Source organism: Carcharodon carcharias, chromosome 2, assembly GCF_017639515.1.
Source record: "Carcharodon carcharias isolate sCarCar2 chromosome 2, sCarCar2.pri, whole genome shotgun sequence".
Taxonomy (NCBI): Eukaryota; Metazoa; Chordata; class Chondrichthyes; order Lamniformes; family Lamnidae; genus Carcharodon; species Carcharodon carcharias.
In genome coordinates, this window is record NC_054468.1 from 208533274 (window position 1) to 208551266 (window position 17993).

General features: G+C 42.7%; 1 protein-coding gene across 6 annotated transcripts in view; it reads left to right on the plus strand.

Annotated features, from left to right (window-relative positions):
- The window catches only part of LOC121289819 (CAP-Gly domain-containing linker protein 4-like), a 362767-nt gene that overhangs the window by 279805 nt on the left and 64969 nt on the right, over nucleotides 1–17993 (plus strand). For 5 of the 6 annotated variants that reach the window (XM_041209695.1, XM_041209713.1, XM_041209721.1 and 2 more), the window contains 2 exons: nucleotides 8791–8914; nucleotides 17707–17771. In XM_041209695.1, the coding sequence (XP_041065629.1) occupies nucleotides 8791–8914; nucleotides 17707–17771 (189 nt within the window). Of the gene's footprint in view, nucleotides 1–8790; nucleotides 8915–9410; nucleotides 9643–17706; nucleotides 17772–17993 lie in introns of those variants that run through there. The other variant, XM_041209738.1, reaches the window with a different exon arrangement.

The following is a 17993-nucleotide window of genomic DNA, read 5'->3' on the forward strand; positions in this document are numbered from 1 at the left end:
GAGAAAAATGCTCACAATGCATGTGAGCGTTTGCGGACTGGAGGCAGCCAAGCCCAGCTGATGATTTTAAGCCCCTTCGAGCAGGAGTCCCTGGAGCTTGAGAGGCGCCATGCGCTCAGGTCTCCTGGTTTCAGTGAGGCTGGGGTAGAATGGCCAGGTATTTGAAGTCAACAGTGACATCCGCTCTGTCTTCCCACCATCCATAGCACTGATGATTGTTTGAATCGTTATTGTTGCAACATTGCTCATTCACAGACTGATAGAGTCAGAGGTGTGGGTCATAGACAAAGGTCCCTCAGCCCTTTGAAGATGTGCGTGACAAGCACTTTCCAAAGTCGCCTTATCCCATTTTCAACCACTATCCCCATGGTCTTGTATGCCATGGCATTGCAACTGCACATCCAAATACTTATTACATGTTAGGAGGGTTTCTGCGTCCACCACCCTTTCAGGCAGTGCGTCCCACATTACTGTGTGCAAAAGTTCCTCATCACCTCATCTGTCAACCTCATGCCCCTTACCTTAAATCAATGCCACCAGGTTACTCCTCCCTCCACCAAGGGGAAAAGTTCCTTTCTGTCAACCCTGTCCATGCCCCTCATAATGTTATAAAGCTCAATAATATCACCTCTCAATCTTCTCTGCTCCAGGGGAAATAACCCCACTATGCTATGTCTCCTCATAAGTCAAACTCTCCAGCCCAGCCAGCATCCTGGTCAGCGACCTCTGCACTCTCTCCACTCCAATCACATCCCTCCCGTGAAGTGCATATCACAACTACGCGCAGAACTATAGCTCTGGCCTAGGCAGCGTTTTCTGCACTTGCAACATGACCTCCCTATTCCTATATTCTATTCCTTGGCTAATAGAGGCAAGTATGGCATTTACCTTCTTAAACGTCTTATGTACCTGTCCCGCTACCTTAACGGGCCTGTCAACATGCTCAGCAAGATCTTCCTCTCTTTCCACGGCCCTACCATTCCTCGTGTATTCCCGTACCTTGTTTCTCCTACCCAAGTGCATCACCTCACACTTATCCACATAACATTCCATTTGGCATTCCTTATGCCATCTGACCAGCCCGTCTGTATCCACCTGTAATGTTTGGGTCTCCTCCTGACTATTTGCCACCCCACCAATATCAGTCTCCATAGGTTCTGGAAGGTTGAGCGCATAATGAGCCAGGGGGAAAGGGATGAAGTGTGTCACTGTGTGCACACTAACTGATCCACTGTCCTGGTGTTAATTTCAGCATCATCAGAGCCTATCCGCCAGGAGCAATTGCAGATGCCCCCTCTCACACCTGAGGGCCCTCAACTGTTACCTGCGTCACACCGTTTCTGCGAGGCAGGCACCAGCACAGATACTAGCACCTCGGTGGGAATTGCAACATTGGCTAGTGTCCTGGGGCACAGTGGAGAGTGCACTTCACAATCACTGGAGGAGCTGGCAGAGACAGAGAGAGTGCTGATGGCGCCAGCAGTCGGAGGACTGCAGGGGACCAGGCACATGCTGAGTCGGGCATGATGATGTGCCTCTGGAGTCATCCATGACGCAACAGCTGCAGGAAATGCGGCTGGGTGTGCGGGAGTATCTGGGAGTGTTGCATGAGATTATGCTTCGCTTGGTGTCCATGGTGGAGGAGTCCACGCGGAGCATCATGATGCAATGAGCCTCATGGTAGAGTGTCTTGCTTCCTCCATGGAGAGAGTGGCGACTCTGGTGGGGAGGGGCTTCCAGGACAACAAGCAGGTTCTCCTGGGGTTACGCTTGGACCTGCAAGCCCTCACAGTGCCAGCAGCCACAGCTGGTCATTGCCAATGTGGGAGATGGTGTGGGCTTCAAGCATTCCAGCTCATTGCCCATCCATCCACGGTGAGCAGGGAGGTCCAGGGCGACCTCACATCGGCGGAGCAGCTGCCTGTCGTATCTGCGGCTCCTCTCACGGCGCTCTGGATGAGGGCAACAGCTGCTCCGCCCCTCTCCCAGTGACCACTTCATCGGATGAGGCTGTGATGACTGGGGAAATGCCAGCTGTGGACCTGGCAGATCCCTCCCAGGAGGAAGGCCAGCACAGGCTCCGCGGGCCAGAGGACAGCCGCCAAGGTCATCAAGGCCAACAGGATAGCAGAGTCAGCAGACTGTCTCAGATGCCACGCCAAGCGATGGGGCAGCACTAAGACGTAGCACCCGTAAACGTAAGCGTAAGGCACCTTAGGCACACCATGAATTTCTCACTTTTGTGTTGGCCCTAGATTTGCGAATTATTATTTGTTTATGCTTGAAAAATGTTTTGGTTTGACTTTGCGTGACCTTATGATGGTGAAAACTAAAACCAGATGTGTTACCATGGCTGAGAGTGGCTTCTTTGTTCTGCATTTGTATGTTTTACATATACGTCATGAGTGTTTGAGTTGACATTGTGGTTTATGTCCAAAGCCCTTAGTTGCAGCTGATAAATTGGTAGATATGGCACTTAAGTGCCAAGTATGGAAGCGCCAGGCAAGGCTGGTCCTCCTGACCCATTTGTGTGGAGCTAGATGAAGGTTCATTGGATTAAAGTCTCCCGGGTGTCCCTACCTCCTTGGTGTAGACCTGAGTCAGCGTTTAGCCCCTCATCATTCCCCTGTGCTTCCTCATCCTCAGAATCAGTGCTGGACTCATCGTGTGCAGCCGCATCCACTGCGTCAACATCTTCATCGTCCACTGCATCCCCCCTTTCCAGCGCAAGATTGTGGAGAGCGCAGCATGCAACCACTATCACCGACACATGATCTGGGGGGCACTGGAGCGCGGCCCCTGAGCGGTCCAGGCATCAGAAGCGCATCTGGCCAGAGGACGGCCGCCAAGGTCATCGAGGCCAACAGGATAGCAGAGTCAGCAGGCTGTCTCACAAGCCACTCCGAGCAATGGGGCGACACCTAGACGTAGCACCCAGAAACGTAAGCATTAGGCACGTTAGGTACTCCATGGGTTTGTCACTGGTGATTTTGTGTTGGCCCTAGATTAGGGAATATATCATTATGTACGTCAGAGCAATGTTTGTGCTTTATTTTGGTGGGAATAAAGTCCACTTATCTGACCATGGCTGAGGGTGTTTCCTTGGTGCTGCATTTGTATGTTTCATAGACATATCATGAGTGTTTGAGTGGACATTGATGTTTCTGTACTAAGCCCTTAGTTGCAACTGATGAGGTGGAAGATGTAGCACCTAAGTGCCATGTGTGGAAGCGCCAGGCAATGCTGGTCCTGCTGGTCCATGTGTGCGGAGCTAGTTGAAGGTTCATTGGATTAAAGTGTCCTGGATGTCCCTGCCTCCTTGGTTAGTAGCAGGTCGGTGTGCTGCCCCTCATCATTGCCCTGTGCTTCCTCATCCTCTGAGCCAGTGCTGGATTCATCATGTGCAGCCTCATCCACTGCGTCAAGGTCTTCATCATCAACTTCATCCCCCCTTTCTAGCGCAAGATTGTGCAGAGTACAGCATGCTACCACTATCATAGAGATGTGATCTGGGGGATACTGGACTGTGCCCCCTGAGCGCTCCAGGCAACGGAAGCGCATCTTGAGAAGACCAATGGCTCTCTCCACCAGAGCCCTTGTGGAGGTGTGGCTCCTATTGTAGCGCTGCTCAGCTTCTGTCCTTGGATGGCAGAGAAGCGTCATGAGTCACCTTCTGAGGGGATAGCCCTTGTCACCCAGCAGCCATCTATCCAGCCAGGCTGGAGCACTGAAGGGCCCCGGCACCTGGGAGTGTCTGAGGATGTAGGCATCGTGGGAGCTGCCTGGGTACCTTGCACAGACTTGTAGAATCAGCATCCTGTGATCACACATTATCTGCACATTCATGGAGTGGAAGCCCTTCCTGTTGACGAAGGCACCAGCCTCACTTGCTGGCGCCTTGATGGCCACACGTGTGCAGTCTATTGCATCCTGGACGCAGAGGAAGTCAGCAATTGCCATGAAGCCTCTGGCTCGATGTGTCTGGCTTGCCTAGTCCCAGTGGAAGTGGATGAAGTTCAATGCATGCCTGAACAGAGCGTCTGTAACCTGCTTGACACAAGTGTGGTCAGCTGATTGGGAGATACCGCAAAGATCACTCACTGAGCCCTGGAAGAAGCCAGAGGCATAGAAGTTGAGGGTAACTGTGACCTTCAGAGCCGCTGGCATGGGGTGTCCGCCCACACAGTTAGGAGAGACCTCAGGGTCAATCATCTGACAGATGTAGTACATTGTCTCCCTTGAGAGACAGAGCCTCCTCCCGTACTGCACCTCAATCATATTGAGGCAGCTGCTTCACCACCTGTGTACCCTGGCAGCAGGATAGTGGCGTCTTCTGTAGCCTCTTCCACCTTGGATTACCTCTTGGCCCTGCGTCCCTTGTGCTTGCGCCTCCCAAAGGTAGCTCCCCTGGAGGCTGATTGTGCACTCCTGGCCTCCTCCTTATTCTTGCCCTCCCTTCCTCCTCAGAGGAGCTGCCTCTAGTGGACATGTCAGAACCCATACCCAGGCTAAAGGGAGGCCTCTGGAAAGCTGCAGGCCTGATAAAGATTACTGACTGCAGAGTGTTGATCTGAAAGTTCAAAGTTCACAGAAAGCTGCTGGAATTAGTGCTGAACTGCTACAGAGCACACAGGCAAGTTTAAAAAACTTTCTGCAATAAATACTCACAGACCAGATTGGCAACCCCACTGAGCCCTCTTATCCTGTCCTTTGATGAGTTTTATTAAAAAGCCTCTTACCCGCCTGCCCACTGTGCCCATGCGCTGACCCGAAGATCGCACGGGCACCTGATAATCGGTCTCAATTGCCGATTTTAAGGGCCTTAACTAGCCCATTAATTAATGGCAGGCGTGCGTTGAACTTCTTCGTGCGTCCGCCCAGCAAAATATCGCGATGCCGCGCAGTGACGTCGGGACGCTCGCCTGACGTCACCGTGCATCATTTTATGTGCTGACGTGTGTGGCCCACCCTCCACATGTCAAACAGAAAATTCTGCCCAGTAAGTTCTTGCTTAAAGTTGTGGTTGCATTCCTGAAAAATGCAACTTTAAATGAACCAACTTTATGCGAATCAGTGTTTCCCAACGCAACCAATGTAAAAGCTGTAGTTATGTTCTGTAGAACCTTTCCCATCAGAAAAAAACATTAAAATATTATACCTGTGAGTTGAAATACCATACATTCCAAAATTCCAAAAATTGTAAATGAAATAACTTCTGAAATATAATACATTTTAAAATATAAAAGAGATATAGTTTGCTAACTTTTTCTACTTATCTCCGCTCATTGTCTCTCCTGCAGGGCAACTCTCACCTGCTTGCCAGCTCTCTCCCTCTCACTGACTCTCACCCTCTCGCCAATTCTCCCCTTCTCCCTTATAGCTTCTGCTGCCTCTTAATTGAACTACCACAGCATACTATTAGAATTGAGCAAGCAATTGGGATACTTAAGGGAAAGTTCCAGTGCATGGATAGCATTGGACATACAGTATATGTAAAGAACTGTTTTAGAAAATTTTGTGACATGTTATATGCTTCATAACCTGGATCTCCATAAAAGACTGATCATGGATGGCTAGTAGGATGCTACCATGCCTGATAATGACCCTGCTGATGTAGAAGACCAGGCCTTTAAAGACATTACTCGCTTGACTATTAGGAATTTTCTTGACATGATTCAGGTGCTGACATTACTTAGAAATTTCACAAAAATGTCATTAGCTTATTTCTAGTGAATAATGCTACTAGTAAACATTTTTGCAGATATTATGAGATTCGAATTGCTTATCTGAAAATGTTAAACATTGAATGTTTGTTATTAAAAAGTTATACGCTGTTAGGTATACCTGTAGTGAATATGTCATAACCATTAATTATCACAAATCAAATGCAAAGAATATGTTACGAGTCACAAACACAACTTGGGTTCAGGTTACAGATGGTTTGTTCCTATGTCAGGTATTAATACTAGAAATTGCTATTGTGGTTATTCTGCCCCTAAGAAACAAAGAAAGTTGTTACTTAAAATAGTCAAATAAAAAAAAATCTCTAAAGTAAAATGAATTAATAATGCTTTCTCCTTTATGAAGTGCCAGCCTTAGCTCAGTGGTGGCACTCATACCTCTGAGTTGGATGGCCATGGATTCAAGCTGCGATCCAGAGCCTTGACTACATATCTGGGCTAGCACTGCAATGAATGTTCTGTCATTTGGATAAAATGCTAAACTGAAACCCTATCTACCCTGTCAGGTTGATGTGAAAAAAACTTCATGGCACTAATTGAAGAAGTGCAGGGGAGTTCTCCCTTGTCCTAGCCAATATTTATTGCTCAACCAGCAACACTAAAACAAGTTATGTGGCCACTTGCCTCATTGCTGCCTGTGGGACTTTGTTGTGTGCAAATTGGCTGCCACATTTCCCTACATTACAAGAATGATTGTGAAGTGCTTTGGAATATCCTGAGGTTCTATATAAATGAAAGTTCCTTCTTTTAGTATCTTTAGTTCATTTCAAAAAAAGTCTGTGCCCTGGTATTTCATGAATTCCTCCAGCCTGATCTTATTTCCTCTGATAAAGTGTGCCCAGTATCAAACGAGACAAGTGCATTATTGCATTTATCTCTGTGCCAGATCTGGACTGAAAATAAATTTCTGAAGCCCTTTGGAAGTACAATAACACTTTTCAATTCAAGAATAAGTTTTAAAAAAACCGGTGCCATTCAATTCTATTAGTTAATTGCTAAATTACAGTTTGTATTTATTTATCACAAGATTTATTTATTTCAATGTTACAATAACCATAGAAACACAATAGGAAATATATTTGCCTTTGAAAGAATATCTTTCAGCTTTTGAAATGTGTTATTATATTTAAGATCTGGATTTTTCCTTCAAACAGAATAATGACATAAAGTATGGACAAGGATATGTAGCAGTTTTAATATTGGCACACAATTTTAATTTGCTACAATGACGACTTTGAGGTTGAATACCAAGATAATAGATTAGAAAATTCCTACTCAGAGTACCGGAAATGTGGTAAAAGTCCCAGCATAATTGGTTAATGTTGTGTCAATTAAGATAACTGTATAAATAACTGTTGAAGACTTGAAGTGATCAAATACTCCACTGCATGTGCTCCATTGGTACTGGAACTACAGGTTAGTCGTCTCTTAAATACATTTACTCAGAGCTGTGACATATTCTGGAGATTTGATTCATTACTTTTGTGTGTCAAATAAATTTCGGAAAGCTGGATATTCTTGGAATATTTAACTTATAATTGGTTGGTTGAGTATGTAGGTATAGCCAACAGGATAAATTGTACATGACACATGTTAATATTTAAAAAGTAAGTTCTTACAGATTAATTACAGTGCATGACACTTTGGGGTGGAAATTTCCTTAAGCCCATTTTTGGACTTGACATGTAGCATCTACAGTCCATACGTCCTAACTTGGAGCCCCAAAGCAGGCTCAAATTGGGCCTTAGGCTTCATTAACATTATTTGGGTGCTGTGTTATCACTTGCCATCCCTCCAGAGGCAGCTAGCCCATTTTAAAGACAAAGACCACTGGGCTGTTTGTCTTGATGCAGCTTGATGTTAAATCCTAGAGGAGGTGGGGGGAATCACTGTGGAAGGCAATGAAAAGAACTGTGGAGTTAGGGAAGCGCTCCTGCTCCTCCATGTTCCGCAAAAGTGATTTTAAAAAAATTGTTCCTACACTACGATAGTGACTACAGTTAAAAAGTACTTTGTTGCCTGTAAAGCACTTTGAAACAGCAAGTGGTTGTGAAAAGCACTGATATAAATGCAAGTCTTTCTTTTTCTTTTTTGTTGGCTAAGGATGCAGCAGCTGAAGAATGCTGAACAGAGCTGGCCTGGCTCCTGCCCTGCTCATCACTATTCAGTTTCTCACAGTGGGTCTAAAACTGGCATTATCCCCCTCATATACATATAAGAGAGAATTTTCTCCCTGTTGTGGGGGGTTGGATGGGTGCGGGTGGCCGTGCAGCCAATCGCCGCCCGCGATCGGCTGCGTGCCGGCATTTTACGTGGGTGGACCAATTAAGGCCCACCCAATGTGATGTGCACCCGGAAGCGCTGAGCGCTGTGTGGGCGAAAGAGCACAGAAATCTCCCTGAGGCACAGAGCTGCCTCCGAGGGATCAGTTTGAGTTTCAAAAATTTTAATAAAGAAAAAAATTTAGGACTCGTCCCCTAATGTGAAAGCATCAGATGAGCTGGGACATGTCTATGAGTTTTTATGAAAAGCTTAATCTCACTTATAAATCATTCATGAAATCTCATCCTGCCCATGGATGAGGTTTCATGAAAAATGCGAAGGCTGCCTGGACTCTTCGCCTGCCTGCCAACCTTAAGGCTGGATGGGCAGCTATGTTAAGTGGTTTAATTAGTTTTTAAATGGCCTTAATAGGCCTTTGACAGTTCGGCGGGCACGCAGCCGACACCAGTGTGTGCCTGCCGAACTGAAAATCGGAATTTTACATGTCGGCAAGCGGGCCCCACCCCCGGCTTGCCAGGCTGAAGATTCTGACCATAAAGAAGAAAATACCTGTTTTAGGCACCCACAAGAAATGCCTGAAAAATGGCGCACCCAGCTGTGGAAGGAACATCTTATGGACATGCTTTGGTCTCCAAAATGGTCTCTTGATGCAGCCATTTTATTAGGCTCAGTTTCAACCCCATGGCCGTTAAACACTGGCTATATGTGAAGATAAAATAGTGTTTTTTTTATACAATGTAAGTCTTACTCATATGTCATTTTGTAGGTTATTGGTATGGGATTGAGTTGGATAAACCCAATGGTAAAAATGATGGCTCTGTCGGGGGAATACAGTATTTCACATGTCAGCCAAAACATGGAGTGTTTGCACCCCCATCAAGAGTTCAGAGGTAAGGTATATTAATTCTTGGCATTGGGTTTTCTTTGGGTATGCATGCAAATAATAAACAGTTTGGTCCTGGATTTTAAAAAAACGTACATAATATTATGTAAGGAATTTGATTCACCCATCAAGTTTATGAATTATTTTACCAAAATACATTGTTTAGAGGAAGTCAAAGTAGCTGCTTATACTGTGCTATATTTTCTAGTCTTGCTACAAAATCTGTGGCAGGCTTTTTCTAAATTCAGTATCTAAATAAATAACAATTATACACATTTTTATCGTAATTAATCTATGTAATTAAGTTGGAATATGTATTGGACAGACTTTAAGATAATATCAACAATTTATTGATGAATTTGCACCCAATTTAATACATTGTCATGACTATTATTATGTTGTGTATTTTGATGATTGCTTTCTAGCTAGGTCTTTGTTGAACATATTCATATTTCTCCCCATTCCCTTCCTTGCGTTATCCCTGAACACTATACTTGACCAAGAGGGAAGACTGGTGCTCTGGCCTCACGCCTCTACCAGTGTTCCATTGCCTTCTGGGTGGTGTCAGCAATCTGGGCCAACTTTTTGAGCATGTGCCATCCTTCCCTTTGACATTCATCCAGCAACTCCCAAGAATGATGCAACTAAAATTGGTAACTGAACAAATAGGGAAGCAAAGGAGCAAACTTTGCCACTCCACGACACAGCTGGTTTTGTTGTATCACACATCAAGGCCTCTCACGATTTCTGGCTACAGCAAAGAATGTGAAACCCGTATGTAGGTATCTTTTGAAAACTAGTTTGTTTCCTACGTTAAGTTTTGGTTTTATTGTTTTTCAGCTCAATAACTTGTGAGCACATTGACAGATAGCCACCAGGTTTAATACAATTGTTTCGCCATGATAGGAAATGCTTACAAAATTCAAGCCAATATAATGGTATTTAAGTTGTTTACAATGTCAGCACAATATTGTTTCTCAAACCACTACAATTTTAGAAAACTTTGACATATATTCAATTTTGCAAATAATAGTAAATGTAATGGCTTAGAAATTGGATCACAACTGAATTTTGGATGTGATCCCAATGCAGAGCTTGCTCCATGTGCCCAATAATGGCAAGACCATGGCATATTGTTGCATCAATGTCATTGGCTTATTACTGGTGAGTTGCTGTGTCTGTTATGGCTTGGAAGGCTGTTCAGTAGTTCCAGAGGAAGGAAGATCAGCTGTTTCAGACACCCTTATAAGAGTCCAAGGTGGGGGAAGGCAATTGCAAGGGGATTAGGTGGTGACTCCTGGCTCCATAATGAGGTAAGCCGAAAAAGGTTCACACTCTAAGGACTGCCGGTTTGGTTGTCTAACACCAGAAGAAATTGGTGTCAGGTCATTCTCAATCCAATTTTGTAAAGAGGTCCTCAAATAGGCAGTAAGCCCTCTATTTGCATATCCCTTGATATTAGCAACTCTTTCAGGTACACTAAACACCTATTGAGAAGCCTTTACAAATATGGCAGGTAGTGCATTTACTTCATGGAATGAACCTGGCATATTGGACCCCCATCTGCCCTTTTTACACCAGTGAGATGGGCGCAGCAGAATCCAATTTCTAGGCCAATGCTTCCACTCAAACAATATCGATATGTTGTTATATTACTGCATTTATTTCTCATTATACAGTCAGCTCAGCAGATGGTGAGTGAGTCTCCAAAATACATTGTAATACAATAAAGTCACTGTACACTAATTATAAAAATAACAGCAGAAAGCAGGAACACTTGTGCTAATTAGTCATTTGTATATAAAAGGTTTAGTCATCAAAACTAAAGAATTTAGATTTCATGAAGTGGTGATCAGTTGATTGTTAAAAGTACAAAGATCTGACAAAAAGGTCAGGGCACTCTTTGTTATCAGCTCATCCTAATTTCAAATTCTGTAAATGGCTAAATATTCCATCTCATATGTTCCAAGATTTTCAAACAAACAGCTCTGACTATAATTAGTCTTTTTAGCATCAGATCAGGATTTTTTTTTACTTGACAATATGAGAAAGACAGCAAAAAGGAAAGTATTTTTAATATATTATAGAAAGGCTCAACAGTTATGCTTTTGTATTTTTCAGTAGCACCTGGTCCTCAGTCTTAAAGCAACAATAATACATTTTCAGAGGCTTTGTGTCAGGTTGCAATCAACTACTGAGTGGTCTTCCAGGACCTGATGTCATGTAATGTCACCTGATCCAATGTCATGTGGCCAGAGAATCATGTGATTAAACCTCTAGGAATGCCTCCAACCAGAGTTGATAACCTTATCCTACTCTCCACTCATCCTTATAAACATGAGCCCTGTTTGTAAAGAGATCAATATCTTGTTCTTTTTAATGTGAATATTTGAAAGAGTATTAACTGTTTTTGTTTAATTTCACATATTTATTACTCTTCACGGGATAAAATTAATTTCAATTCAATGTCCCGCCCAAGAAAGGAAGATGCATACACAGAATTACATTGCCCAAAAGAAGGTCTTTTATAAACCATTGATACTACCTATATTTCATAGGAGTGTAAGCAACTACTTAAATAAGCTATGATTTGAGTGGTTTTAATGAGATTCTTTTATTGATGCAAAGCCTTAACAAGAGTTTGCTGTTTTCATCTTACTACAGAAATTTTTACAACATTTTTTTCCTCAAGGCTTTGACTGTTTTTGGCTCAATCTAGGTATTCAACTAGCTTGTGAACAGCCAGTTTCTGCAAAGCGAGGGTTAAACAAGTTATTTTCTTTCATTCAGGGTTTTCAATTAAGGTTAAAATGGTGAAAAATGGAACAGCAAAGCATTGTAGTGGTTCATTTCTGGATAAATGATTTAAGTGTTTGGCCACACATACCTGTAGTGTGGAGTTCCTTTTCTGGATGAAGGTGAAAGAAAGTGAGGTCAGCTGAGATGGTGTGAAACATTTTCAATCCATCATCTGCTTAGGACATGAAACCTATTCTTGATTAACTTAGTGTCAAGTAAATAGTGATGCCATAAAAAGAGGAAAAGCCAAAAAAGTTAATGGTTACAATTTAAAAGAAATTCAAAAAATTCTGCTTTTCCATATGTGATCCTCAACTAAATCAACCATAGTAAAATATTTGGAATGCATTTAATGTTGTCATATGTCATGTATTTCTTGTGTTATACATACTGGATTTTATAACATCTTTAAAGGTCTTCCATTCAAACTTAGAGCACAGCACAATCGTTGTTTTAATGATATTGCTGAACATTTTCAGAACAATCCATGAGTCTTTCAAATGCTTGGCATTGAGTTGTTTTATGAGCTCTTATATGTTTCTGCAGCAGTGTGGATGAATAGTGAGAGATGACTGCAACCTCATTAAACGGTGATCCATCCATCAATCAACATGTAGGTTGCCCTGGTGATCCCAACATGCTGCAAATTGCGCTTTGAGGCTGTCTAGCAGATATCAATTCTAAGTGCAAGGATGCATTCATTATTTTTTGTAATTATATGGCTAGGAAAAAATGAAGTTGATTAGCCAATAATAGCCCACTACAGTGGAAATTTGATACCATTTGTCCCAATTACAAGCTGCCACATCACAGCAAACACCCATCATTGTGCTTTTGAAATATTGAACAAATTGTTAACGTGTTCACATTAAATCCCTTTGTATGTTATTTTAAGCGCTGTTAGCCTAATTATTATTAGTTATAATAATAAACCTATTAATTTTGATATGGTAATGCTATGGCTAAAATAGTAAAAGCAATTTTGTATTAACACATAGCCCGAGATTTTCCGGCCGTTGCAGGCGGGACCCGCCACGGCCAAGGCGGTGCCACAGCCAGAAGTCCATTGACGGCGGGACCAGAAGATCCATTAAGCATTTGTATGCTAATATCAGAGTGTAATGTTAATGCTTATGATCTTTGCTGAGGTGAACTGCTCCAAATTGTTGTGCTCTTTCACTACTTTGTTGTTTGTCGTAGTTAATGCATAAGCAATAGTAATGATCATGAAGCACTTTTTCCGAGGTAAACAGATTGCCAAGAGTTGATCATTAATTCCCTTAGAAAAACACAAGGTAAGTGGGCCACAGACAGTGGAAATTGTTAGAGGTATCTTAGCATGTTAGCATCTTACCAGTTAGCCATTGTTGGATGTTGATCACCCTTACGTGCCATCATTTATCTGGTGCCATTTAAAACATGACATTCTGTAATCAAGGTGCTCCTGAAATTGATGGGGTGTGCTCAGTGATAGTGGCCCCGGACCTTGGGTGACCACCAGGCAGTCTCCATTTTATTGGAGAAGTGCGGAGAAGGTAAGGCGATAAGTTAGATTGATTATAGGATGAAGGTTTGTGCTGTTTGGAGTAACAGTGAGATAAATTTCCATTCCTCTGATCATGTTTCCTTTTCTTCCCAAAACTTGTGCTTCAGCCCCCCGAGTGAGAGAAAATCCAAAATGTGACACTTTGAGCGAAAAGTTTGGACAAGCCTGTTCTAAAGTGTTTGAGATGTCTAGTGGTTGTGAAAAGCAAATGTAGGCTTTTCTTTAAAGAAGGACTAAAATAGCTTCTACCATTTTCCCTAACATTCTTGTAGATCATATAACTTGGTATATTTAGTTTCTAATCCTCATCGTATTGCATATCTTCAAAATAACTAGCATGTCATACCCTCCAGGTTGAATTCATTCAATTTGTTCCTTGTTCTCCTTGGATTTATATAAAAAAAATCCTTATTTGGGCCACATATCTTAACCTGCCCTTCAGCTCTAATGTTTTACTCAGTTTTTCCTTTACCTGTAGTGTATAAAACTCAACTTCTGTTTGTTACCCTACTCTTTCTTTTTGCTTATTTTCAAACTACCGTAAAATTCCTGCTTTTCGGCACTCCACTCATTGGAATTCTCTAGTAATCAGAATTCTGGAGTCGTGTGTGTTTTTTGACTGTAGATGTCAAACTTGCTGGTAGCCATTATTGGCGGCACGTCCATGCTCCAGTCACAGCCTCCCACTATTTTGTAGCACCATGTTCCCTTGGCACCAGACACTAAATTCGTGTGCTCCTGCAACTCTCACATGAGATCTCAACACCTGCATGATCACCCTGGAGCTTTCTGGTTGGATGACAATGCAGAACTCACCTTACATCTTAGTTAACTGACATATATGATTAACCGGCATCTCCCACTCCAGGAACATGCCGTAGATCAGAAATTTTCCTGTATTACCTATACCACCTTTTCCACCCGAGCCACTTTCTCCCACTTACTAGTTTAAAGTCCTTGTGGCCACCCTTTTAATCTTTCTACTAGGACCCTGATCCCACCCCAATTCAGGTGGAACCAGTCCCGACAATACAGTTTCTTCCTGTCTCTGTACTGGTGCCAGTGATCCATGAAATGGGATCTTTCTTTCCTACACTACTCCTCCAACCATGTGTCCACCTCCCTAATCTGCTTATCCCATGATAGTTTGCATGTGGCTTGAGTCCAGGGATTATATCCTTGAGGCCCTTTCTTTTTATTTAGCCCCTAGTTCCTGGTACTCTCAACAGGATCTCTCGCCTACATTTTCCTATGTTCCCAACATTGACCATAACATCTAGATCCCTGTTTTTCCTCTCCAATATCCTTTCCAGGTGGTTCAACATGTCCCTCACTCTGTCACCAGGTAGGCAACAAACCATGTAGGGCACTTGACCCTGCCTATAAAGGATTCCAGCTGACCACTGAATTATTGAATCACCTGCATCTACCACATTAGGCTTTCCATCTCCTCCTTTCCCTAGCCTCCTGCTCCATGGTCTGCATTCTGGTTGATTTTTCAACAGTCTGTATCCTTAACATCATAGGTAATAAATACATTGTACCTGTTGTTTAGGGTCATTTTCTGTGGTTGTGTGGTTCCTCATTTTCTATATTACCCTGCAGTGTCAATCTGGTATCTCACCAGTTAATGTGTAGTTTGTACCATGAACGTACAGCTGTCCAGATTGTAACACACTAAAATGCTGCAAGCTAATTTGCTGTTGATCAGTCCACCAGAGAACTCTCATTAAGCTCTTTATTGATGCTTCAGTCTGACATTATGACGTATGATGTCTCCTTGTTCCCTACTCATAAGCCTATAAAGCTGTGAAAATCTATGGAATAATTAACAGAGTAGATTGAAATTACAGAATTAATATCAACAAATTGATGCTAATCATGGTGGGTCTGACAACATTGATTTGTTGGTGAATCTGACTGTGGCTGTGTTGCTGTGATAATTTGCAATGCAGTTTGAGAATATTAGTAGAAAAGTGCACAATAAAAACCTTGCCGTAAGAGAAATTATAACCTGATTCACCAAAATCTGGGGGAGAAAGCTGGGCATTTTTAAGCATTACAGGACATTGGAGACCATTTTACATAAAATGCTGTTGGAGGAAATTGCTAAGAACGCAAAATTATCTTGAAGGTGATGATTATAATTCCATCAACACTGAAAGAGTGCTTTTTTAATTAGTTGATGTTTATACGTTCTTCTGGGGGCTATTATGATTCATTTACATTATCTTTGAATCTTTTTATAAGAAATGAAGAGTCATAGATGATTTCTTATTGCTTAAAATTGTATTAATCCTTTCCTCCTGCACAGCATTTGAAAAATAGACTTCCAGTATGACCTTGCATCACCAGGAAATGTTGGTTTGACTGATGAGTGTACTGACTACAGGATGTATGCCGCATCCTGGGTCAGCAAATTTGGGAAGGACACCTCTGATGCGTCATACATTCATATTGCCCAGAAGGAAACCATTTGGCTGTTTGTGTCTGTACTGGACCTTTGAAAGAGCTGTTCAATTAGTTTCAGTCCCCTGCCCTTTGGTCATAGTATCTGCAAAGAATCCAATGTCTTTTTCATGTGTGGGCCTTGAACAGATAATTACACAAGAGTCTTTACAAATGTGGCATATGGTGGATTTCCCACCATATCGGACAAGATGCAAATGAATTTTTAGGCTGTTATTTTATAAAGTTTTTTTTAAAGGCCCTTCTAACTGCAGGTCACAATCTGTAACCTCGGCCCAGCATATCCCCCACTTTACCATTACCATCAAGCCGGGGGCTCAACCCTGGTTCAATGAAAAGTGCAGGAGCGCATGTCAGGAGCAGCACCGGGCATATCTAAAATGAGGTGTCAACCTGATGAAGCTACAACACAGGATTAGTTGTGTGCCAAACAGCATAAGCAGCATGCAATAGACAGAGCTAAGCGATCCCACAACCAACTGATCAGACTTAAGCTCTGCAGTCCTGCTATATCTAATTGTGAATGATGGTGGGCAATTAAACAGTTAAAGGGAGGAAGAGGCTCCACAAGTACTCCCATCCTCAATGATGGGGGAGCTCAGCACATCAGTGCAAAAGAGAAGGCTGAAGCATTTGCAACCATCTTCAGCCAGAAGTGAAGAGTGGATGATCCATCTTGGCCTCCCCCTGAGGTCCCCAGCATCACAGATGACAGTCTTCAGCCAATTCAATTCACTCCATGTGATATCAAGAAAAAGCTGAAGGCACCAGAAACTGCAAAGACTATGAGCCCTGACAACATTCCAGCAATAGCGCTGAAGACTTGTGCTCCAGAACTACTGTACTCCTAGCCAAGCTGTTCCAGTACGGCTCCAACACTGGCATCTACCTGACAATGTGGAAAATTGTTCAGATATGTCCTGTACACAAAGAGCAGGACAAATCAAAACCAGTCAATTGCCATCCCATCAGTCTACCCTCAATCATCAGCACAGTGATGGAAGGTGTTGTCAAGTGGCACTTACTCAGAAATACCCTGCTCACTGACGCTCAGTTTGGGTTCCATCAGGGTCACTCAGCTCCTGACCTTATTAAATCCTTAGTCCAAACACGGACATAAGGGCTGAACTGAAGAGGTGAGGTGAGAGTGACTGCCCTTGACATCAAGGCAGCATTTGACTGAATGGGGCATCAAGGAGCTCTAGAAAAACTGGAGTCAATGTGCATTAGGGGAAAACTCTCCACTGGCTGAAGTCATACCTAGCACAATGGAAGATGGTTGTGGTTGTTGGAGGTCAATCGTTCTCAGTTCCAAGACATCACTGCAGGAGTTCCTCAGGGTAGTGTGCTATACCCAAATATCTTCAGCTGCTTCATCAATGACCCTCCCTCCATCATAAAGTCAGAAGTGGGGATATTTGCACAATGTTCAGCACCATTTGCAACTCCTCAGATACTGAAGCAGTCCATGTCCATATGCAGCAAGACCTGTACAACATTCAGGCTTGGGCTGATAAGTGGCAAGTTATGTTTACGCCATACAAGTGCCAGGCAATGATCATCTCCAACAAGAAAGAATCCAACCATCACCCCTTGACATTCAATGCCATTACCATCACTGAATTCCTCAAACACCCTAGGGTTACCTTTGACCAGAAACTGAACTGGATGAGCCATGTAAAGACTGTGGCTACAAGAGCAGGTCAGAGTCTAGGAATTCTGCAGCGAGTAGCCATCTGCTCCAGGTCTTACTTGAAGATGGTGAATGGTCTAAAACCAATCTGAATCCATCAGAGCTGAAGTAAAAGTGCTTTCCTGACCTTTACTGCTCCATTAGCATCCAAATCGGAGAGCTGAGAAGATGAAAATCAACATTTTAATACTAAATTTCTCGAGTAGATGCACTTTAAAATGTAAACAAAATATACATTTCAATTAATCTTATGTTCTTCTTGCATTTAAACTGTACTTGTTTCTGCCCGTAGGGTGACAGAAGCGCTGGATTCCTTCTCAGATATCCCAACCAGTAAACTCAATCGATCATTTATAGGTAAGTAATTCATTTGTAGTATTTATTACGTGATTACTGTGATCTCTAGGGTAGTACATCACTTTTGCCACAATGCTATACTTCAAATTATTGAGGTGTGCAATGTGACCTAATAAGTCATTATTTTTAAAGAATGTAATACGAAACACAATTAGTTAATAAAGTTTAAAAATTATTAAAATATTATATTAATCTAACCATTGGAATAAGTACAATTTGTTG